The 22,298-nt window shown below is 47.5% G+C and overlaps 9 protein-coding genes across 9 annotated transcripts; 4 read left to right on the plus strand and 5 right to left on the minus strand.

Annotated features, from left to right (window-relative positions):
• Positions 1-1,039: 1,039 nt before the first annotated feature.
• On the minus strand, positions 1,040-1,976 carry AGABI2DRAFT_191360 (hypothetical protein). Its single transcript, XM_006459303.1, has 4 exons — positions 1,847-1,976; positions 1,742-1,797; positions 1,559-1,686; positions 1,040-1,504 (listed from the first exon to the last, which is right to left on the minus strand). The coding sequence occupies exons 1-4, from the start codon at positions 1,966-1,968 to the stop codon at positions 1,163-1,165; spliced, it is 648 nt and encodes a 215-aa protein (XP_006459366.1). The 5' UTR covers positions 1,969-1,976; the 3' UTR covers positions 1,040-1,162.
• Positions 1,809-5,191, plus strand: AGABI2DRAFT_177333 (hypothetical protein; the record flags this gene model as incomplete). Its single annotated transcript, XM_006459304.1, has 6 exons — positions 1,809-1,854; positions 2,169-2,361; positions 2,408-2,704; positions 2,744-2,880; positions 3,043-3,826; positions 3,896-5,191. The coding sequence occupies 6 exons, from the start codon at positions 1,809-1,811 to the stop codon at positions 5,100-5,102; spliced, it is 2,664 nt and encodes an 887-aa protein (XP_006459367.1). The 3' UTR covers positions 5,103-5,191.
• A 1,361-nt stretch (positions 5,192-6,552) lies between these two features.
• On the plus strand, positions 6,553-8,163 carry AGABI2DRAFT_116346 (hypothetical protein; the record flags this gene model as incomplete). Its single annotated transcript, XM_006459305.1, has 8 exons — positions 6,553-6,698; positions 6,750-6,894; positions 6,979-7,193; positions 7,288-7,453; positions 7,510-7,731; positions 7,785-7,871; positions 7,924-8,093; positions 8,145-8,163. 8 exons carry the CDS (start codon positions 6,553-6,555, stop codon positions 8,161-8,163), a joined length of 1,170 nt encoding a protein of 389 aa, XP_006459368.1.
• An 858-nt stretch (positions 8,164-9,021) lies between these two features.
• AGABI2DRAFT_191362 (hypothetical protein) lies at positions 9,022-12,430 on the minus strand. The gene is made up of 17 exons (XM_006459306.1): positions 12,312-12,430; positions 12,026-12,168; positions 11,789-11,972; positions 11,585-11,734; positions 11,414-11,529; positions 10,621-11,353; positions 10,325-10,553; positions 10,251-10,271; positions 10,025-10,191; positions 9,914-9,973; positions 9,796-9,849; positions 9,696-9,740; positions 9,567-9,639; positions 9,482-9,512; positions 9,287-9,430; positions 9,183-9,233; positions 9,022-9,128 (listed from the first exon to the last, which is right to left on the minus strand). The coding sequence occupies exons 1-6, from the start codon at positions 12,370-12,372 to the stop codon at positions 10,907-10,909; spliced, it is 1,101 nt and encodes a 366-aa protein (XP_006459369.1). The 5' UTR covers positions 12,373-12,430; the 3' UTR covers positions 9,022-9,128; positions 9,183-9,233; positions 9,287-9,430; positions 9,482-9,512; positions 9,567-9,639; positions 9,696-9,740; positions 9,796-9,849; positions 9,914-9,973; positions 10,025-10,191; positions 10,251-10,271; positions 10,325-10,553; positions 10,621-10,906.
• Positions 12,431-12,515: 85 nt separating this feature from the next.
• On the plus strand, positions 12,516-14,063 carry AGABI2DRAFT_184086 (hypothetical protein; the record flags this gene model as incomplete). The annotated part of the gene is made up of 3 exons (XM_006459307.1): positions 12,516-12,671; positions 12,728-12,925; positions 12,973-14,063. 3 exons carry the CDS (start codon positions 12,516-12,518, stop codon positions 13,783-13,785), a joined length of 1,167 nt encoding a protein of 388 aa, XP_006459370.1. The 3' UTR covers positions 13,786-14,063.
• A 1,093-nt stretch (positions 14,064-15,156) lies between these two features.
• On the minus strand, positions 15,157-15,429 carry AGABI2DRAFT_66486 (hypothetical protein; the record flags this gene model as incomplete). Its single annotated transcript, XM_006459308.1, has 1 exon — positions 15,157-15,429. The coding sequence occupies one exon, from the start codon at positions 15,427-15,429 to the stop codon at positions 15,157-15,159; it is 273 nt and encodes a 90-aa protein (XP_006459371.1).
• Positions 15,430-15,507: 78 nt separating this feature from the next.
• Positions 15,508-16,446, minus strand: AGABI2DRAFT_201549 (hypothetical protein; the record flags this gene model as incomplete). Its single annotated transcript, XM_006459309.1, has 4 exons — positions 15,508-15,744; positions 15,816-16,046; positions 16,108-16,180; positions 16,241-16,446. 4 exons carry the CDS (start codon positions 16,444-16,446, stop codon positions 15,508-15,510), a joined length of 747 nt encoding a protein of 248 aa, XP_006459372.1.
• A 54-nt stretch (positions 16,447-16,500) lies between these two features.
• Positions 16,501-17,945, minus strand: AGABI2DRAFT_65847 (hypothetical protein; the record flags this gene model as incomplete). The annotated part of the gene is made up of 4 exons (XM_006459310.1): positions 16,501-17,169; positions 17,207-17,743; positions 17,788-17,847; positions 17,892-17,945. Coding segments are annotated over 4 exons (1,320 nt in total), but the record flags the coding sequence as incomplete, so codon positions are not given.
• Positions 17,946-18,114: 169 nt separating this feature from the next.
• On the plus strand, positions 18,115-21,953 carry AGABI2DRAFT_201553 (hypothetical protein; the record flags this gene model as incomplete). Its single annotated transcript, XM_006459311.1, has 12 exons — positions 18,115-18,353; positions 18,399-18,502; positions 18,550-18,984; positions 19,034-19,356; positions 19,408-19,536; positions 19,605-19,953; positions 20,003-20,264; positions 20,325-20,904; positions 20,957-21,109; positions 21,167-21,350; positions 21,408-21,682; positions 21,744-21,953. The coding sequence occupies 12 exons, from the start codon at positions 18,115-18,117 to the stop codon at positions 21,951-21,953; spliced, it is 3,243 nt and encodes a 1,080-aa protein (XP_006459374.1).
• Positions 21,954-22,298: the final 345 nt, after the last annotated feature.

The raw sequence follows: 22,298 nt of genomic DNA on the forward strand, positions 1-22,298 counted from the left end.
TCATATTCGGCATTTTCGTCTTCACCTCCTGTTTCGTCTGATCTATTTAACGCTTTGTTGAAACACGACGATATGTCTCAGGGGTGTTACGAGCAATTTGAAGAAGTGACTACAAAACTCTCCCATCGCATGTTGAATCATTGGGCAACCATTTGCCTTGATTTTCACCCTGTCAGTTACCCTTGAACGTTTGATTGAATCAGGTACTGTTATGTGAATGCGGTGATATTCAATCGACTCGGTACACCAGACCAGGACGACACGCACTACGCACGCCATTTCTGCGCAGATTCCGAATTTCTCCCGCTAACACGAAAGGCTTTGATATTCCGCAGATTCACCAGCCCATAGAGATTGTTTTGCAGTGACTTCTATTCAAACACTCAGCTGGCTCCAATATAACGACATATCTCATCATTTGCGGACTTCCCTAGTGGCTATATTCACGTACGTGCTCTTGTTGGACTACCAGTTTATCTGGCGGTCTGGGAGCTTACAATGCACTTTATGACCCAACATCAAGAAGTTCGTCACGAACGAGTTAAACTCGCAACCCTGATCTTTTCAAGTTTAGTGTCAAACCTTCCTTCATCTGCTCCTACCTACGGCAAGTTATCGCGTGCGTATGTAATGCTTGAACATTCAACCCATGTCGTACATATGATCTGGGCAAGCCTTCTTGGAGCGATTGGCGCCTTGCTTCCTTTGTGCACCATCAGTCGATGTCAATCAGAATCCAAATAACACGTCAAGATTAGCTTAATTAAGAGTAAGGACGCGTCACTTCGGTGAAAGTTGGTCTATTTAAAGCTTGACATATGAAAATATGTGGTGCAGGTATCTCGACGCCAGAACGGATGTAAGAGAGGATGATATAGGTATGCTCAATGCATGTAGACCACAAGCGGCATAATCTTTCTCGCAACGAAGCTTGCTGAGGATACCTCGGGAAGCTTCTGAAGTCTGAACCACGCGTCTGGTCGGGCGGCTAGGACTATGTACGTATCGATCGAGCAGGATCAATCAATCAGCGATCGCTCGGGACGAAGTGATCAACGTCAACAAGACCTTGTTAACCAGTTGAGCAATTGAAATACTGTATGCAGATCACCCTGATCACCATCATCCCGTCTCGATCATGATCAGAATAGATGTCCGATGGCTACTCAAGCCTCGTTCGCTTGTCGCTGTTCTCGTCAACCTCGCGAGTCTCGTGTTCTTGTTGCATTTCTTGTCCACGTGTAAATGTTTCAAATACTGTAGCAGTGACGATTTGTCTCAGTTGTTCCTCGCTCAGAGAGGATCCGTCCAGATGTTGTATTTGTTCCATGAGATTGTTCGTGAGAAGTTCGGAGGCGGCGTTTTGAGTGAGTTGGGATGGAGGAATCGATGTAGTGACATGATCGGAGGTGGGTAGGGGAGAGGTGTCAGCGGAGACAGGTGGAAGCAGTGCCTCGAGATAGGCAGCGACCTGAGGAAATTCCTCACTCAGGTGTTCGATAGCCTACAATGGTAAAAGGGTAGTGCGGAGTTGCGATCGGAGGTGAAAGGTACATACCGAAATGCCTTCGTGGTTGGTGTGGTTGAGGAGAGCACCATGGTCAAGGAGGAATTGAGCAGTTTCAATGTCTTCGACCGTGTAGAGAGGAGTGTCGCCATCACCATCGGCTAGATTGACATCACCTCCTTGGAGGGTTTATGAGTGCCTGAGGAGTAAGCCGTAGATGGAGGTGAGTCATACCACAACCTATGAGGTACTGCAAGACGTGTCTCTGGCCATAGGAGGCTGCGGCGTGCCTGGTAAAAAAATGAGTGTGGGTGGCGGTGGGAGCGCGAGAAAACGAACATGGGCGTGTACGTGAACGGATCCCGGGCGTTTGGACTGTCACCCTGGTGCTCGATGAGCTCTCTGACGCGCTCGAGGTCGCCATCGCCAGCGGCAACCCAAATGTTTTTCTGCTGCTTCATAGTGGCGGGAGGCAAGCGGTGACAAACAGGATCTGGGAGATCTGAACCCCTGAGTGGAGATGGCAAGGTCTCAGATAGTCGGGCTGCAGCTGAGGCTTGTCGGCGATGGACTCTTACCACCACCTTCTGCCAAAACTCGGCCAGACTCGCTGCTGTACGTCTTTCTTTCTGCCCTGCTCGTCTCATCTCACCCTTCCTAGACTGGGCCCTTCTCTCCACTGACCTCCAGTTCATCTATCTTGACCCTGTTCTTGCCCACCATCTCGAAGCAGAGGCAGAATCACTCGTCGGAAATTCTCTTCTCTCCTTTGTCCATCCCGACGAACAGGCTTCTGCAAAGACCGACCTTCGAAGCGTTCTCGAAAGTCGCACACTCCATGGCTCCGTCACCCGGTGCGTCATTTTTTTCTCGCATCGCGTATACTCTTGTCTCACTCAGCGTATCTAGTGTCCGTTTCTCCCGTCTATCCAAGATTCGCCGCCAACTCGGCCATACAGGGCCTCCTCAGACGTGGTCCGAAGAAGATAAATTAGCTGTAGACGCCAATTATATGGCTGTAGACATCGTCATTAATTGGGCCGCTGAAGGCCTCGTCCTCTGCTTCATCCACGCTACAGTTGACCTCGATCCGCAAAGCGACAACGACGAACTTAACAAATCCCACTGGACAAACTGGTGCGGAACACCGTATATGCCTCCGGAACAAATCCAGCTCCTTTTTCAGCGCCTCCTCATGTGTGTGCCGCAACAATCTCCGAGTAACACCCATACCAGAATATTCCAGATCCTGGCCAACCAACCTCGTCGCCAACTACTCCTTTCATGGCCTCCGGATCAAGGTAATGGGTTTACAGGCAGGGACTTTGCCAAACTCGTGGAGAATGCGGAACTGGCTGCTGGTCCACAAAAAGGTAACGATGCCAAAACGAGCTGCACACGCAGGTACAGGGCCACGCAACTCATGTCTCCCTCACTTGGCGAGGTGGAGAGTATTTTTATACCGCATGGTCCTTCTCCTTTCCTTTTCCCATTTCCCAGACGCGCTCACTGTGATTTTTTCCCTCTCATGCTAGGTTCTGTAATTTTTGCCTGCCACAAGGTAGAATCGTCTATGCGCAGCACGTCCACAAACTCGACTCCCATGGAGCACCAGCTGGCTTATGATGTCGATAATTCTCCAAATTACCCTCCGTCCTCGGCTCCGCCCTACTACGACTCCTCTACCTCCTACTCTCTCAATCCTACCTACAATCAAGGGTATCTCGCTCATCAGTCTATTCCCATTTCACGGTCTCCTCCCACTTATCCTTCATCCCGATGGCCTCAGACTCACCAAAATCAAAATTATTCTACAACTCAGCCACTCCCCACTCAACAACACTGGACTCCCAGCCCAACGCACACGATCACATCTTTGCCACCCCACACGCATACATCACAGTCTATGAGTAACAATAATAACCGTCCCGGGCCCTACTCAAATACGCTAACATCCGGACCGTCCTGGCAGGCCCCTCCTGGAGGCTATGAGGTTTATCGGGCTCCCTCTCCTCCTGGTTATGGAATCTATTCTTCAAATGTTCCAAGGAGCACCGGTGGCGGCAACGTGGGAGCGGGCATATTGCCCACTGCTACACCTCTGACGGGTGCAAATTTGGCTCAGGATGTTGTACCGCCACCCAAACGTCGTATCAGTCCTGGGTCGGTCAAAGGCGGAGGTCAATACAACCCAGCCATAAGCAGCGGAAGAGGCACTGGGAATAGGCCATCGGGTATTCTTGAGTGCTCCAGCTGTGGTGCAACTGCGAGCCCGGAGTGGAGGAAAGGTCCCTCGGGTAAGAAAGAGCTATGCAATGCGTATGTCCCGTTTAGCATATCTTGATTATCTGATCTCTCACCGTCGTTTGAATTCTTTTTTTTTGGCAGATGTGGTTTGCGATATGCCCGATCGCGGGCTAAAAAGGATGGGGGGGCTGGTGGTCCTGGCCAAGGGCGCAAAAAGAAAGCGGAAAAAGTTGATGTGCACGAGAAAGCCGGCCACTCTCATCTCGTTGGAGGTAATGGAAGTTCGAATGGCGCAAACTACAAACGAGATATCAGAATAAAACATAGGGGGAGCCCTGGTGGCAGGATGACACCTCCCCATGCTACCATTGCTGCTGCCGCAGGTTCTCCCGGGTATGCTAGCACATTCATGCGCAGGAGCTTTGGTTCCGGATCTGAATATGGCACGCCGGGGACCCCACCCAGCGCAAGTGGAAGCGAAAGTGGTCAACATGGACGTGGACATTATACTGCTTTTGCTGCAGGTGCCACTGGAGAGGCTGAGACCCAAAATGGGAACACGTTGACTCCCTCACCTTCACCCCCCGCTCCGGCTTCGATTTCTGTGCCGTCGACTTCGGCTTCTGGATCATTGGGTTTATCAACATCTGGCGCTTCGACTTCGACTGCTCTTAGTGCTGCTAGTGCCTCTACTTTGACTTCGACTTCAGCGCTTCCTCAGATAGAGTCCACCCAAGATAACAACTTTATTCATTACCATCCTCCCCACCCTCCACCTTCTCAGCATCATGACCGGGAAATTCCGTCTTTGAGTGTGCACCCCCATTCTTACTCCCATTCCCAGTTACATTCACCTCAAGGTTCTCAATCGCATCCGCCGCATTTCCTACCTGCTGGCTCCATTAGCTCAACTGGACATTACGTCCATACATATACCGCAAGGCCGTCACCTCTATCGCAAGCTAACAACATCGTGACTGGACCTGCTGCTGGACCTCTGACACCGTTGTCGGTCCCACACTCGGCGACTGAGGGGGCTGATGGGACTGATTTAAGCAATGGAACACAGTTGCCGCCTTTGGCTTATATGGACCGACTTGTCGGTTCGAATTTGGGTGGTGGCCCTAACCATGCTAATAATGTTCCATCATTAGGGGAGGTCGGGGGCGTTAAAATGGAATTTAGCGACAAGCAAGTCCAAGGGAATGGAGGCGGTGGAAACACCGAGGTGGGAGGAGGCGGAACGAGTGTTGGAAGGGAGCCGTTGACACCACTTAGCGCGGAGAGCCCGATTGGACCAGGGGTTGGAGGACGGCATGGGAGAAGGACGGTTTTGGGTGGCCAATGATGCTCAGATTTAGTCCCCTGGGACGGTCGGAGTGTTTCTTGTTCGGCCGATTAATATATATCGGCTGGCTGTGAACATCGAGCTCCGGTATACGACGTACAAAACTTACAACGTGCTTGACAGTGAAGGATATGTCGCCGTCATCGCACTGGCCCGTATCCCTCACTTCCCACCAATGTCTCATCCTCGTGCCTTCTGCCTGCCTGCATTTTATCTGATGGGCGATTTCTCATCCTTAGCCCTGCGGTTGAGGGAGTGTTGTATTACTAGCACCGTTCTGGTGTCCTTCTTCTTCCAAATTTCTTCTTCCATCTTTTTTATATTCTGGATTCTGATTTGGGTTTGAGATTCTTTCCACTTTTTTCCCCTATGATTTTTCTTTTTTTTTCTTTCTACACTCGGCTCTTGGTCTTATTAAAATTCTCGGGACGCTACAGAAAGGACTCCACCCTCTGACCCGGACCACATCTCTTCACACTTGCCGAGATCATAACGTCCTTTCCCTCCCTTCCGAACTCTGTTGTTCGTCCCTCTGAACACTTCACATCGACACTTCACATCCACGTCACTCGAGCACCCTCGCAACCGCACCTCTGTCATCTACATAATGATATGATTCGTGCCGACTGTGACTCATTTCTCCCTACTATTAGCTCCGATTATTAACTGCAACATACTTCAACTCGTCTTATTATATATTGGGGTTCTCCTCTGTAATTCTTCTTGTTCACCGCGTGGCTTCGGTCTGACAAATTGATGCTTGCCTTGCGGCTGGGCATGTGTTTGCATCTCAGACTTCTCTCAATCATCATTTGGCGTCTATGAATTCTTTCTTCGATGCTCTATGTCCTCTGTTCTTCGCTTGACTTTTTTTCTACTCCATGAAGCCTTATAATGGTGATATGCAAGGTACTGATAGTACTGTATGATTCTTTGTATGGTACAATACGCCCACATCTTAGTATTTCGCTTACATTACCTAGACTTGCTTATTATTGATTGCGAGCAACACGTAAAATGTTGGGAGCGAGAACAGCCGTATCCGGCGTTGACAACCGCAATCTTCTTATGTGCGACATGGTGTGGATTTTGATATTCGAACCTCATGGTGAACTTGCGGTTGATGACTGAGATACGAGGATTAGATCCGAGAATGAAAACAGGTGTGATACGGGGCTTCTGATAACCAGATGAGATTGTGCCGGATATGATCACGCCAGCGTGAATTCGAAGGGCACTGTGTTTTTAACTTACAAGGCAGTGGGCGAGGTTGAGAGGTTGAGATACGTGTGTTACGTTATTTCACTTATCTCATCTTATCTAATTGGAGGACAACTTGTGTATCGTGAATTCACCGCTACAACTCACGTTCCTTTCAAAGATCATCGGTCCGCACTCCACTCTCTGACCGTTATCATCATCTTTATACTTGACTTCAGAAGGAGCTATAATGTCACCAGTCCTTCCGGAGGTCGGGGGCGAAACTGCTAATCGTGATCCTCATCGGGTTGATGCTGCTGCAGCAGCATCTACAACTGTCGATGGAGACGTGTCGGGTAATTTGAGTACAAAAGTGCGAGAAGCGGAAAACAAAGGGTAGGTTCCTTATCATCGAATCACGCATCCGGACTTGAATGCTTGCCACAGGGAAAGGATAGTGGCGGCGGGCTCAACCGCACGAGTGTTGCTTCCAGCTGCCCAAACAGAAGATACGGATGAGGATGACGAAGAGGACCGAGAAGAGCAAGAAGAAAATAATGATTTCTTAGTTGATTTTCCGGACGAAACGCCCGTATGTTCAATTCACATCCTTCACCCACCCTGCTCTACAATGACGTCAATTCGAATTGTTTATTCAACGTTTGTTGTGTGACAGGAACTTGAACTGCTGCATAGCCGAATTAAATCTCTCGCCAATCTTCATCTTCCCCGTTTTGCGGCTTATCTCAAGAAACTCTGTCTTCGCCAGAACTTGATCTCTTATCTTGACCCTGACATCTTCCACCAGCTGACTCTATTAGAGGAATTGGATCTATATGATAACAAAATCAGACATATAGACGCCTCACTTGATAGATTGCAGGATTTGAAGTATGTCTTCTGTTGTTACATTGGGCTGACGTTCATTTCCGCCCGCGAGAGACTTGGCATGCTAACGATTACCTGTTTCTTCTCTTGACGTTAGGGTGTTGGATCTGTCCTTCAACCTCCTGCGTGGCGTCCCAGATGGGCTAGAACATCTCCGGTCATTGGAAACAATATACTTTGTCCAGAATAAGATTTCCAAAATAACTGGCCTCAATCACTCAACTACTTTGAGAAGTCTGGAGCTTGGGGGTAACAGAATACGGGTATGTGAATATTTCGAATGTCGTGGGCAAAAAATCGCTAGATACAGCATTGGTAGAAAATTGAAGGGCTAGAAGCGTTGGTTAACCTCGAGGAATTATGGCTAGGGAAGAACAAGATCACGAAATTGGAAGGACTGGGAAATTTGAAGAAGCTTAAAGTCCTCTCAATTCAGTCCAATCGTATCACAAAACTGGAAAACTTGGAAGCACTGAGTGTATTAGATCAGTTTTACATCAGTCATAATGGCATCGAACGACTGGAAGGACTCGATCATAACGTCTGTATTCCTTTCGTCTCGGCAACGATTTTGTGTCAACTAATTCTTTGCAGAACAAACTAACCACGTTGGACGTCGGCAGCAACTTTATTTCTACGGTCGAAAATATAGCCCACTTGACAAACTTAGAAGAGCTTTGGGTAAAGTTTTTTCCAGGTACCGTGGTACCCGAGTCTCATATTTTGTCTTCAGATGAGTGGGAATAAGGTCCCCGATCTACGTTCAGTGGAAGCTCAATTACGCCATCTTCAATCCTTGCAGACGTTATATTTAGAGGGTAATCCATGCCAAACTTCCGATGCGGTAGGCTATAGGCGTAAGGTCATCCTGGCACTACCTCAACTAACACAGCTGGATGCCACGTAAGCGCCAATTCTCATGTAGGATCAGAAATCATTGACCATGTTTTGCAGCTACGTACGAGGGCCATAGCCGATCTGTTCAACCGCCCCAAATGCACCATACTCCTAAAAACATTGGATTTGCGTCTATCGGTCAATTTTTTTGCTATCTCAATCTTCAACATAATGCCTTAAAGGCGTCGAAGGCGTCAGAAGTGATGTCGTTGATGCTCTTGTTTTCGCGTATGGAGAAAAATGCGACTAAAATATGTTCTCTGGTCTTATATGGAGCAGTGTTAGACGCAGTCATAGAGGACTAGCATTTCAACCACGTCGATCTTGCCAGCACAAGTGATTTGTTGTTGTTACTGAGGGTTTCCAAACCCGAAATGAAGAGTTGCTTATCACAGAACCTGCCAGGAACCTGCCAACATCCTACACAAGCTTGGAATACATCTGTCATCATAGACCCGTCTGGCATTGATTTCATTTCCGAAAATTTGGTTAGTGGGTCAACCAAGTTCTAAGGCCGGTAGTGCCCATTTGTATTATTTGGTTGAAATTCTGGAAAATCTCTCCACTTGGCTTGTGACCACTGACCAATTAAAGTTAATTCTCCATAGCACTAATGCATTAGATTGACAGCTTGACATGAATCGGAGTGAGTTCAAGGATACTTATACGGGCTAATAGGTACGAGCTCAAACTTCCCTTCCCTAGCCCCACCCCGACGCGCATACGGTTGAGTGCTTTAGCGCACCTTCCCCTTCACTGACGACGCGACATCACTCTAAGGATTTTACCTTGCGGTCATAAATCGGACTTGTGTGCAGACGGGACGAGTGGCCAATGGCTTCACATAACAGGGTGAATAACGATATCATGATGTACGTTCGATCTCTTCCGTCGATACGTATTGCATAACTGAATACCATTTCATAGAACGGGCCCAATCGTGTGTTCGCCGATCTTTTTATCAATTGTTCTGACGGTCTTCACAGTTTATTGGGATAGTCCTCAGTTGGTGCTTACTCGGAACATTGGTATTGCAAGTTTGTAAGTTCTATTTGTTCCCGTCGTTATATGGAATAAGTGTTCAAATTGAGATAGATGCATATATCATCACATACCCCGACGATCATCGTCGTCTCAAAGCGCTAGGTAGGGTCGAATTAGAAAATTACTTTGTTTCATCCTCGTTCAGCTTTAAGCAGTGGCCGTGCTTTTCGTTCTCGAATTGCTGCAAACAGCGCTGGCGACACACTACGCGTGGGAGATACTTGTGGCCGGCTGGGGAACCATTAACGCCACTAGACTTCCCTGGTCCGCAGCTAGCCTGTCAATCATGAGTGGCTTAAGTGGCTTAATCTCCTTCTTGTGTGGATATCCGTGACTGATGGTCGTTCAAGTTGCCATGCTTGTGCAGTGTTTCTTCGCGTGGTATGTTTGATGAAAATGTCAGTTTATTGTTCCCAACTAACTTTCATGTGTTAGGAGAATATGGGTTCTTCGAGTTTCTACAGAGTACCCTAGACTTGCTAAAGGCACGTCTGTCCTCATTGTGGTGGTAAGAACGATCGTCCGATCTTTGAAAAGTCTTGAATGTAAATACCTGAAACTTAGATCTCATTGGCACAATGTGGCGCTGCTGTGTATGGAGGCATTGCTGTCGGTCCTTTCTATCCCGTTCTTTCATTTAAGCTTGTTTAAGCAACAGTCATAGTTTCTCGTTTTGAGAACGTGGGATGGTATTGCGCAATTGACGTGGATCGTTGAGGTACTCTTTTGCCATATTCATTCTCTAAGCGTATCTTTGAAAACACTTCTAATTTTCCAACTAGCTATGGCTAGGAGGCAGTTTTGCTTGTGATGTTTTGATTGCGGTTGCTATGATAGGAATTGTAAGTATTTTTTGTTTCGGTCTCGTCCTTCGATGTTTAATTCGACCATAGCTGCTAGAAGCCCGCCGTAGCTCACCTTGGAGGCACACTGGCCAGATGGTAAACAAGCTTATCATCCATTCCATTGAAACCGGCGCAATCACTGCAATCACGGCCTTGATTGATCTTGTGTTCTATGAGTTGTACAAAAACAAAAACTCTAGCATTCATCAGGCACCGTAAGATTTTCTTCAGATGTCGGGTGAATACTGAGAATTGAAAACTAGTTGGTTCTCAGGGCTTTACTACTCGGGAAACTGTTAATTGCCATCAATTTCCATCCTCAGGACTGATGTTAACACCACTCCACAGGTACTCCAATGCTCTCATGGTCTCTCTGAATGGTCGGAAACGTAGACGAGAGAGTATACACCTCCTGCAACAACAGAGTATTCTGGATCAAGTCAGAACGGGTTCAAATCTACCTTGTACAGAGGATTACGAGCTTTCACTGAGGTCACAGACAACGTCTGATAGAGTGGAAGGAAAAGGCAATTGTACTTCATTTGCATGATGGCACTCCCAGGGCTGATGGTTCATGGTACATATTTGAACATTCTAAGATCGCTGAGGATAGCTAACGCTCTAATTGTAATTCCCGAAAGCAGAAACACTGTGTAATAGACAGAAACTAATAAGCCTTTCTGGTTGTTCAACCATCGAAACTACCAGAGACATCCTGGGATATCGAAGTCGCGTGCTGGGACAAGCTGTGCCTTTGTACTCTACTCTCCGCACTCTTCCAAAGAAAATATAATATGCAGGTCTGCATCGGCCGATGGCCCTGTCGCCGGGGGAAATGACTGTGAAATAGTGAGCGGGCACGCTTGCGTGGCCTGTTCGATCAATTCATCCGCCGCCATGTAATTGCGAGGTAGGATGATTCATGAACCCCTAATGTTCTTCCAAGAATTTTAAATGTGTCATTCCACATGCACCGATTGCCCAATCCTTGACGAGTCTATATTTACGAGGTTGACTGCATCCTTCAACCGCGCAATTACTTGGCGTTTTGAGTTGGCGAATTTCGAGTTCATGAGGCGATGCCGGCAGTGCAGTAGGAGGGACGGAAAAACTTAAAACCATTTTCGCAGAATCGCCGCTGCCTTGCGTAGATGAAATCCAACGGTACAACACGGGAGGCCGAACTTCCTCCGCAACAACCTCCATAGCTTCTTCTTCCTCCCTTTCTTCCGCGGCATCTTCACGTTCTTCGTCTTTTACCTTTTGTTTGAGCTTTTTCCCTGTCGACGAAGGCATGGGAGATCTGTCATCAAGCGCTGTGCCTCGCTTGTTACGAGGTCTTGACTGCTTCTTCAATAGTCGATTGATCGTCTCAGCCTAGGCAATGATAAACCTGCCAGTCCCTGGCGGTATGAGATATTGGTAAATGGGGAATACCTTTTCATCTTCGAGTTTCTTTTCTGTCACGCTCTTCCGCTTTCTCGCTGTCTCTTCTCTCCGTAGTGCAAGCTCAGATTCATTCAGGGTTTTCTTCTTGCCACGGTTATTCTCGCCTGAAGCGTGCAATCAATACAGACGCTCTATGTAATGAATATTTTGTTTGCCTACCAAGGGATACGTGACTAGAATCAACCATACTGGCCAATACAGCTTGTCGAGTGGTCATCGGTTTTGCTTGGCCCGGTAGACGCGAGCCTGAAGCAGAGTCAGCTTGGTCGTCTTCCGACTCTGGAGACATTGAATCTTCAGACTCGATATCTAATGCAGACATGAGCTTCCGTAAGAGGAAGAGATATGAGAACGAATTTGTACCTGACCGTACTTTCTTCCGACCTCGCACTCTCGGAGGAGGTGTTTCCACCTCAGGGGTAGGTTGCGCAGTGCTATCGCTTGAGCTAGTGATGCGTTTACTCGACCCGAATTTCAGCTTGATCTTCAAGCGCGGTTGGGATTTCCTAGGTGACGGTATAGGTTCTTCTTCCTCATCTTCGTCTTCCTGACGTATTGAACATAAGATATCAGACGAATAAGATAACGACAATTAGTCACCGATTGAATGTCATCCCTTTCCTCCTCTTCCTCTTCTTCATCCGCTTCCTCCCCCTCGTCGTCATTGTCCACTTCATCGTCATTCTCAACGTCGATATCGTCGTCTTGTTCCATATCTACATCTGAATCAATTTGCAGGTCGGCTAAGCGTGCAGAAAAACGGCGAGTTCGAGGAGGCATTTGGGGTATGAAATGAGACGCCCAGAAATAGCGTTGACAAATGCGAAATGGATTCCCATGAGTTGAAAAGTAGCTGTGATGCAATGATCAAGTTCCCAGGACCCACCGTTATTTGAAGCATCCTCTTCGACAGATATAAAACTGAGTTGACTTCGATCAAACGACATGACCGCAGTATCCGAACGAGAACACGGAGAGCTCAAATACGAAAAATACCAGAAAACAGGGTAATAGAGAACCGAGAGGAGAGGGGCAAGTTCTTGCACAACACGCGCAAATAACCGGGCCTACTGCCTCTTTCTCAGCCTCAATGTCCCACTCCGCCAAAGCCAAGGCCAAAGGCGTCAGCGCAACTTCCTTCTTTGACCTCAAAGCGGAAATATCAAAGCAAGAAGCTGAATTCAAGAAAAATAAAGCGGCAGGAAAAAGCACTCAAATCGTCGGCGGTATAAAACGACCCGACAAGGTTAGTCTATATACAACAGGTTTGACAATTTATTGATCTGGGTCGTAATCTGGTAGAAACCAACAGTATGGGCTCGTCAGAATAAAGGGGTAAATGCGCGTGCTTCTCGGGATATACACTTGGAAGAAATCAGTAGACCAACACTCGAATCTGCTCGCGCAGTGCTGGAACGTAAAGCCAAAATTTACGACAAACTACGCAAAGGCAAGTCGGGTGGTCTGAATGACAAGCAATATGATGCTTTACTCGTCGACGTGCGTAACCGTTTACTATCACTATACACAAACCTTATTCTCTCTAGTTTGACAGTAAAACCATTGATGCCTTCGAGTCGGACAGCGATGACGTCGACGAGTCGCTGACTGTGCCCAAACCTGTAGAAGATGGCAGTGACCCAATCATTGAATACGAAGACGAATTCGGTCGTATTAGAACTGCTCCACGTTCTGAAGTGCCCAGAGAACTTTTGCCCCGCGACGAGGCGGACAAGGATGTCTCTGATGATGATCAGGTCATCTATAACCCCGTAAATCATTTTCCTATCTATCAACAATCAGAGGAACGAATGGCCGAGATTGAGAAGGAGTTTGCTGAGGATAACAACCCACTGAATGTGCATTACGACGCTTCGAGAGAGGTGCGAGCCAAGGGTGCTGGATTTTATCAGTTCTCTGCCGACGAAGAGACTAGGAAGAGACAAATGGAGGAATTGAAGACTACCCGGGAGGAAACAGAAAAGTCGCGGAAAGAGACGGGAGCTGTCGATGTGCTACCTGGTGAAGTTGAAGGCATGCAAGAGAAATCGACAAAGAGTCGGGCGATGGAGAAGCGGAAGCGAGAGATTGAAGAAAGGAGAAAATTGCTTGAAGAAAAGAGGAAGAAACCGAAAACTGCGCACGCGGAGGACTCAAACAGCGCTTCGCCTGTCCCAAAAACGACCGTAGATCAACCAAAGTCACTGGGGGGTGAAGTTGACCCATTCTCTGTCCTAGAAACTACGTCCGTTCCAAGGCCAACCAAGAAGTCAACTCCAAGGAAGGACGATCACACTGATGCTGATGTATTCCTTGCTCAACTCCAACACGAGTTCCTCAAGAATAAGAAAACGCGGTGACTACCTACGAGTTGGACATTAATCTAGACTTTCTACGTGCCTCCTCGATCAATCTTTCTGGACACCACAAAGAAAACCTTCCTCCTTCCTGTTCATAAATCAGCCTGTCTTCATCTCGCCCCTTCTGTCTTCCTTTGACAGGTTCTCTACCTCTGATGACGTCCTCCAAAAAGGCTTTCGAATCCGCGAGTACCTCTTTGGCGGGTCGCATCGCTGTCTCATGGCCAGCGTTGATCATAACTTGCTTGGATGTGGAACCGTTTTTACTCTCGGAGATTCCATTCTTTTCCGTGACGAATGCCATCAAATAATCCACCGATTCAAGCCAAGTCACCAGTGACCCTTCTTTCGTAAAGATGATGGGTGCATTCTCATAAAGAGTGTCCCCTACGTAAAGCATCATTTCGTTTGCGTCATAAATGGCGACTTCATCTGGAGTGTGACCAGGAGTATGGAGGATGATGATGTTGAGAGGTGTATAGGGATGTGTTGGCGCAGTGACGGAAAACCCGTGAGGAACGAGTTTGGGAGTGTATTGGGGGACTTTGATGTTTAGAGCATTGCATAGAGAATGCTCCGGTAGGTTTTCTTTTGATAAGAAAGCTTTGGAGTGGGCCGAGGCGAGGATAACGGAATCATTACTACTTTATCGGTCAACCTTAATCTGAATTCGGGGATAGGGAGATTGACACTTACAAATCCTCAACGCCCACTGTCATATCGTACGTCAATGGGAAGCCCCGAGGTTTTAGATCAATAGAGGCGTACAGATGTGATCGTAATGGCAATGCGTCAAAACGACCAAGTATTTCATTTTTCCACTTTCATTTAAAGGTTGATTATTGTTCTCTTCGACTTTTATGGTCTCGATGAATTTTCGAAGACTAGAAATTCGGACGGTGGGGTCATTGGATTTACCACCCGTGCCGGTGTCGATGATGAGAGTAGTGTTGGCGGATGGGATGAGTTTGATGTAGATGTGAGGATGCTCGGAAAATATGTCGTTGTATTCTTTGATGAGGAATGTGGAAGGTGTTAGGCGGGATGCTTTGAATGCGGATTTTGGCGGCATTAGTGGATGATGTGAGGAACACTTTGTTGAAGTAGTGTGTGAGGTGTGAGGGTATGACCAATATAGAGAGATTGTGAGAGCGAAAATGCTGATCAGTAGTTTGAGCCAGGTGATTGGACTCGAGGAATGGGTAGGAGACATGGTTTTTTTTCTGAGGAGGGGGGTATTTTCTTTTTAACATGACTAGTACTAAATAAAAAATCCATGAGGCAAGCAGCAGGTAGAAGCTTTAAGTTTTACCCTAGTCCTAACTCGCAGCAACACACATTCGCAGTCTAAATCTAGACCCTTCAGTTCTATTAACCTCCAGAAACAGGAGGAATAACGGCTACTTCTTCTCCTCCTCTCAATATCACAGAACTAGGATCATCAATCATTTCTTCATCTACACTCCATTGACTTGAATTCAAGACTTTGATGAGGGTTGTGTTGTTGGGGTAGAGTGAGTGGAGGAGGGTGGGGAGGGAGGGGAGTGGGAGACCGGTGGATGGGATGGAGAGTGTTTCGGTGGATTTGCCGGTTGCTGTGGATGCGGATGCGAAGTAGAGAATGGTTATGGTGGATGAGGACATGATAAGTAGACGAAAAGGTGTGATATAAAAAAAGATAAATGATAATCGACTTTCTCATATGACTCGTTCTAAATTGAATCAAAGAGGGCGTAATTCAACAGTCCACCAAATAGGTCTAGTCGTCTTAACCCAAACCACATCTTCTCCCGGTACAAGTTGATTCGATGTCGATACCATACCCTCAAATCCTGACCGACATTCCGTCAAATTCCATCTTAAACCTGTGAATGATAATAGAGTTTCGTCGATACCGACGGGTAATAAACCGCATGTAGGACCCAAGAGGGTGTGATCTATTTGAATGTCATGTTCGCCCTGTTTTTTTTTTTTTTTTTTTTCGATGTAAAAGCGTGAGGGGGAGAGGATGGATTGGATGGATGACTTACGGAATCTAATACCCAACCTATGTTATCGTCTGTCACAGCATACACTCTCTTCCTCTTCTTTCTCAATTTATGTAAATAAGAAAGGGTATGAATGGTTTGATCGAGACGACCGGATAATCCACCAAGAATGATAATATCATATTGCTTTTCTTGTTCTTTGGATTCTAGTGTTTGAACGCATTTCATGAGATCTGTACTATCTTGATCTGTATCTCTAACAATATCGATATTCTAAAGAATGATGATGAGAAAAGGAAAAAAAACGGTGATGAAAACAAATTTTGGCGCGTACTTGAGATTCATAATAGTGTTTAACATCCTCACGTAAAGAATCCAAATCGCCTTTAATCAAATCCGGAAGATATCTAGAAAAGCAAATTTTTCGCATCAACCTCACCACACGAAAATAAAGAAAAAGAACAGACTTTCGACAATCCACATTCATATTCTTCAAAACATCATACAACCTATTCGCACCTCCATCCGCACAACACCTCCACTTTGCCGATCTCCACACTCGATCCAAAAGCTCAAACGAAAACGGTTGGTTCAATATGACAAGTGCAAATTCGCCTTCTGCTTCTTCGTTGGCATCAAGAGGTTTAAGAAAATCAATGTTCCAGGACGTCATAAAGAGAGAGAGGTAAAAGGCTATCTCCGAATTTAAGGGGCTAAGTAGGTATATCTAAGAACCATGATGACGTCTCGACCAACTCGAAAAACTGAGTGCACCCACAACACCCACGACCACCAACGCAGGAATATAATAATACCAAGTCCCATCCCCATCCACCTCGTCCGATTTCTTCACCACCGACACCGACTCTTCCTCCTTTCCCTTTCTTCTTCTTTTTACAAGTGGTGGTTCAGTATCTGTATGTAAAGATTCTCTAGAAGCCACACTCTCCGGTGTCAACCCACCCAAATCCAACAATGGCATTTCCAATTCCACACCAGCCCGTTGGGACAATACAGGAATGTCTAAATCGGGTTGAAGCAGTCGGGCACGGTCGAAATAGTTACTGGCGGCTTGTCTATCGCGATTCCAAGCTTCAGTGCCATTTTCGCTGGCTTGATGTGGTGGGACACGGAGTGAAGAGAGTGTGGAATAAGATGAAGAGAGGAGGGTGGAGGCTGCGCCTTCTAGATGGAGTAAGCCGGCTTCCAAGTAGAGTTGAGCTAAACCTGGAGCTCCGCCGATACATTGAAGGTAGTAGGGTGTTGTACCTCGAGGGGCTGGTTCTTGTGGGAGGGTGGTGAGGTTGTAAGAACCGGAGAGGGGGAGGTAGTGGGAGACGAGACGCATTGTGGCTGAGGGGATGTGAGCTTGATGCCATGCACGCCTAAAGTTGTACTTAGTACGGGGGGTCAAAAGGGTGTGTAAGAGAAACGTGCAGGAAATACTCGAATGCTTCGTCTCTGTCCCTTCGGATGTCAAACAAATCTAAACCGATCAAGGCTAGACTGGTTGGGTCCATGTTGTACTGGTGTTCGAGTTCGTGGCTGTGATTAAAGACGACCGAGTGTGTCGTTTGGGGGGTGAGAGCCTCTGGAGCGGGACCGACGATGAGGGAAGGCCATATGATGGACTGTTCCTTTTCCAGATGGAGGGTGAGGAGTCTGCCAGAGCCGGGGCCGTGGAAGGAGTCGAGGGAAGAGTAGTTGGAGGGGAGAATTCGTTGACCGGGTTCGTCTGCAGAGGAGAGGGTGGGAGAGGAGAGGGCGGGAGAGAGGGAGATGATGTCTTCGGCGTCACTTTCGAGGGAAGCGGCGAAACTGCTGGAGATGTCGGGATCGGAGATGTAGGCGTAGGAGGAGTGGGTGGAGGTGGTAGAGGCGGAGGAGGAGGTGCGCTCTCTCAGTCCTGGGTGTCTGGGTTCTAGCTGCCAGAGGGAGGTTGCGGTGATGACAGAGCTGTAGAGACGCCCCTGGGAGAGGGTGAGTGGGGGAAGGAGGGAGAATTCAAGAGTACCTTTATGGTGGGTGTCTGGCCTGTGACGCCTACGACGAGGTAATTGCGGTCGATGGTGATCTGGGGGGGTGTTGGATAGGATTGTTATTAAAGTCAATACTTACAGAAAGATCATCGGTTGTGGTAGTGTGAGGAAGCCAGACAAGGACGGTGGCCTGGAGGGTGTCAGACAAGGACACAACAGACAACAAGGCAGTACCTGGTCATGAGACTAGAGAGAGTGAGCAGGCAGTTATTCGATTGAGGAGGGCTCACCTGGTGCCACGAGTACTGCTGGAAGGAAGAGGCCATGGTTCACGTGATGGCCACCCTTTGTCGCGTTCTGCCATGGCCACCCCCACCCTCGACCAGATTGCCCACGCCATCGCCGTCGCTGCTGACCCCGCACAGGCCACCCTCCACCCCCACGCCCTCCAGTTCATCGCAGACTTCCAGCACAACGCTCACCACACCTGGCACCTCGCCCTCCCTCTCTTTGTCGCACGCAATGCCGATGCCTCCAAATCTTACTCTCCTCAGACTCGCTTCTTTGCCCTCCGTGTCCTCGACGAGTTTCTCGACAACAGGTTTTGTTTTTCATTCTCCATTTTACCTTTACTCACACTATATAGATTCGATCCACTCGACGACGACGCCTTCAACACCCTACGCCAGTCTCTCATGTCCTACGTCGAGGCAGAATACGTCAGCGGCCCTGCAGAAGCCGACGCCCCCTGTACGCCTCCTTTTCTCATCTCACCTTCCCCACTCACCCCGCCCCAGTCCTCAGAAACAAATTCTCCCATACCCTCACTCTTTTTTTCTTGTGCACCTACATCGACCAATGGCCCTCCTTTTTCGACGATCTCTTCACCCTCATCCGATCCCCCGTCGTCGATACCCCACCCACCACCTCCTTCAACAGACACGTTTCCCTCCTCTTCTTCCACATCGTCCTCGAAATCTCCGGCGAAGTCGCCGATCAGACCATCAAGGCCGCCAGGAGCTGGAACATGACAAGACACCAGCGCGACGGCAGAGTCAGAGACGCCGTCCGCGAACGTGACGCCCCTAAAATCAACCAAGCCGTCCTCACCATCGTCGCAGAGGCCGCAGAAAGAATGGTCCAGCTCAGAAAATCAGAAGGTCCCAAGAAAGACCTAGATGCACTCGTTGAAATCGTCGATTGGGGCATCAGAACGTTTGGCTCTTACGTCGGTATGCTCTCCCTCCCCGTCTTATCACACACTTACTCACATATTCTCAGGTTGGATTGATATCAGCCTCACCGTCACACCCACGACTGTCAATCTCTTATTCGGAATGCTCGCGGATCAATCCTTGCCCATCCGATTGGCTACTTCCTTGGCTATCCTCCGCGTCGTCTCAAAAGGTTTAAAAGAGCCAGGAGATAAACTCCAGCTCATCAAAGTCTTGTCCCTCGGCCAGGTCCTCAAAGCTCTCGAATCCAAAACCCGCCAACAGCAGATCGAGCGCGGCGATGACACCGACGAAGGAGAAGAAGCTTATCGAGAGGCCCTAGGCAGAATGCTGAACGCTCTCGGACTCGAACTCATGAAACTCATCGAGGTAGGTCCGAGGATGGCGTGGAAAATCTCGATTCTGATTCTTCAATCAAAGGAACCAGGGACAGAGGAGATTCGGAACGAGGCTACATCCTATCTCGAGCAGATTTTGCCCGTCATGCTACGGTTTATGGAGGACGACTATGATGATACCGCTTCCACCGTCTTTCCCATGTTACAGGTCGTCCTAGCCCTGGCAAGTTTTTTTTTTGGGTGGTCGCGTGACCAAAATTGAACATTTGATTTTTGCAGTACAAGCGAGAGCGGAGGGCCATGGGTAGCCCCACAGATCTCCTCAGCGACGACAGACTTGATTTTTTAATAGACCTGCTCAAAGTCATTCTAGCCAAACTGAGATGGGAGGAGGACTCTGATCCCGATGACTCGGATGACGATGATGCTGTTGAATTTCATAAAATGCGCAAGGACTTGCGCACCTTCTTGGACGCGGCCGTGGTCATCGATCAAGAGCATTCTACGGGTGCCGTGCAATCATTCGCTATGCGGACTTTCCATGATTACAGTGATGGCGTGCCTCTCCCATGGAACGATGCGGAACTGGGAGTTTATCTCGTGTACATTTATGGGGAGATCTGCAGATGTCAGTATCCTCTCTTTCCTTGATCTAGCACCCACTCATCCAAAAACAGCTGGGGGTAAAGGCCGCTCTGCCTTTGTTCACGCACCGCCAATAGATAAAAACTCCAGAGACAGATCCAATGTGGATTATTCAGCGTTTGCTTTGACGTCTCTTGGAACGATGCTACTCGCCATGGTGGAATCGGGCATCGTGTCATACCCCAACAAGCACGTTTCCTTGCAATATTTCGAAACGATTGCCAGATATACCGATTTCTTCAAGGTCAGAAAGGAATGCATTCTGCCAGCACTAGAAGCTATGATGGATGCCCGGTACGCGTCGTCTCTCCTCCTTCTCCATCTCTCAATTTGAATATTGACAAAGGGATAAAGGGGTTTACACAATCCTGACGCATGCATGCGTTCACGACTCTATTATCTCTTTTATAAATTCATCAAGGAAAACCGACAAGAAATTCCGATAGATCTCTCTTCCAAAATCATTGATACCATGCGTGATCTCCTTCCCATCGAAGCCGAAATGACACCTTCCGATCTGGAAGAAGGGGAATCCGATATCCTAGGCGAAATCGTTCGAAATTCCACATTCGAATCACAACTCTACCTCTTCGAATCCGCTGGTATCCTCACGTCGTTAAACTTTAAAACTCCAGAGACTCAAGCGAGTCTTTTGCTTTCGCTCGTGAAGCCTTTGATGAATGAGTTGTCGGTGAATTTGCGAGTGGTGAGGGAGAAGGGGTGGAATAAAGATGATCTGGACAGTTTGATGCCGATTGTCAAGATACATCATGCGATTATGGCGTTGGGGAATATGGCGAAAGGGTTTCCGGATTATCCGACGGTGATTCCGGAACATTATATTATGCCGCCTTTGGATGTGTTTGCGGAGATGGCGAAAGCAATTTTGGAGTGTTTAGAGGCGATGAATGTCTTTAAGGTTATTAGAGATGCGGTAAGCGATTTTCCTTCTTTTGAGCGGCTGAAGTGTTGACTTTTTATCTTAGACGCGGTTTGCTTTTGCTAGGGTGTTGGCTACTGCGGGACCGACGGTGGTGAACTTTGTTCCGCCGTTGATGGGGAATTTATTGGCGCATTTTGAACCTTCGGAGTTGGTGGACTTTATGACCTTTATTGGTCTCTTGATCTTTAGACTGAATGTAAGTGTTCAAGACTGGTGGTGTGCTCTCTGTGACTGACCTTGTTGCTTTCGTTAGCAAGCCTTTTACGATGTTCTTGATCAATTGATAGGTCCACTGAATCTACATATCACCTCGTTGCTCTCGCAGCCTATCTCTGGAACGGATGATGAAAGGGCACATATTGAGACGAAAAAAGCGTATCTGGCGTTGTTGAACAATATTATGGCTGCGAAATTACAAAACGTGTTTACCTCTGAACGTCCGTAAAAACTCATTTTCTTCAAAATTCTTATATGTTCTAACGAGCAAATGACAGGCAATTCGGCGAATTTTGAAACATTAATGGAAAGTATGTTGGGACAAGCTGAAGATTTATTGGATGCTTCGAGTCAGAAGGCTGCTTTTGCGTTTTTTAACAAGTGTGTTGGTGTTTGGGGTAAACCTGTTGGTGAAGGAGGAGGAGGAGGGAGTGATGTTGATCGAGAGGGGTTGCCTGGATTTGATCGGTTTATATATGAGAGGATTATTCCGCTTGCGTTTAGAGTTGCATCTTCCCCGAATTTCAATCTGAAGGATGGTCAAGTTGTCGTCGTACGTCATTTATCTTATCATTTTTCACATTTCCGTTCTCAATTGACGCTTTTTTGGTCAGACTTTTCAAGAGATTTGTCATTTATTACAGACGATCGTGACTATGCGAGGACAAGAAGGTGTGACGTTTTTTTTGACGGTGTTTTTGCCGTCGCAGAATTGGCCGGGGGAGACGGCGATGGAGTTTGTGAATAAGATGCAGAGTAAGGATCCGAAGGTGTTTAGAAAGTATTTTATGGATTTGATTCGGTCTTCGCGGCGGGCGTCATAGCATAGTTATTTGTTGGTGGGAGAGCTACTTTTTTTTTTTTTACTTTATGGAGTTTTGTTGTTTGCATGGTTGATAATTATTTGATTATATTCATTTCACCAGTCGAATGTTACTTTTTCATGGTGTAGTTAAGAAAACTTTCAAAAAAGTACTTACTGGAAACGGTTTGTAATTGTTTGACTAAAGGGGGGCCGACAAAGCCGACAGTTGTTTGTGATCAATTAGTCCCGGCCCATACTTAACTCGTGCTGTTTCCTTGCTTTGTCCCACAAAGGGGGAGCCTGTTGATGCCATGGCTACAAGTACGTTTAACTCTACACGTATTCCGTGTTTCCCATTGATTTG

Source organism: Agaricus bisporus (assembly GCF_000300575.1).
Source record: "Agaricus bisporus var. bisporus H97 unplaced genomic scaffold AGABI2scaffold_3, whole genome shotgun sequence".
NCBI lineage: Eukaryota > Fungi > Basidiomycota > Agaricomycetes > Agaricales > Agaricaceae > Agaricus > Agaricus bisporus.

What these genes read in the sequence shown, in the direction of transcription:
- AGABI2DRAFT_191360 (XM_006459303.1), bottom strand. Translation starts at nt 1,968, where the DNA reads ATGAAGCAGCAGAAAAACATTTGGGTTGCCGCTGGCGATGGCGACCTC. An exon ending in CCGTTCACGTACACGCCCAT is followed by an intron (nt 1,798 to 1,846) that starts GTTCGTTTTCTC and finishes TTTTTTTACCAG; the next exon opens with GCACGCCGCAGCCTCCTATG. An exon ending in GCAGTACCTCATAGGTTGTG is followed by an intron (nt 1,687 to 1,741) that starts GTATGACTCACC and finishes AAACCCTCCAAG; the next exon opens with GAGGTGATGTCAATCTAGCC.
- AGABI2DRAFT_191362 (XM_006459306.1), bottom strand. Translation starts at nt 12,372, where the DNA reads ATGTCGTTTGATCGAAGTCAACTCAGTTTTATATCTGTCGAAGAGGAT. An exon ending in AAAGGGATGACATTCAATCG is followed by an intron (nt 11,973 to 12,025) that starts GTGACTAATTGT and finishes TCAATACGTCAG; the next exon opens with GAAGACGAAGATGAGGAAGA. An exon ending in TTCTAGTCACGTATCCCTTG is followed by an intron (nt 11,530 to 11,584) that starts GTAGGCAAACAA and finishes TGCACGCTTCAG; the next exon opens with GCGAGAATAACCGTGGCAAG.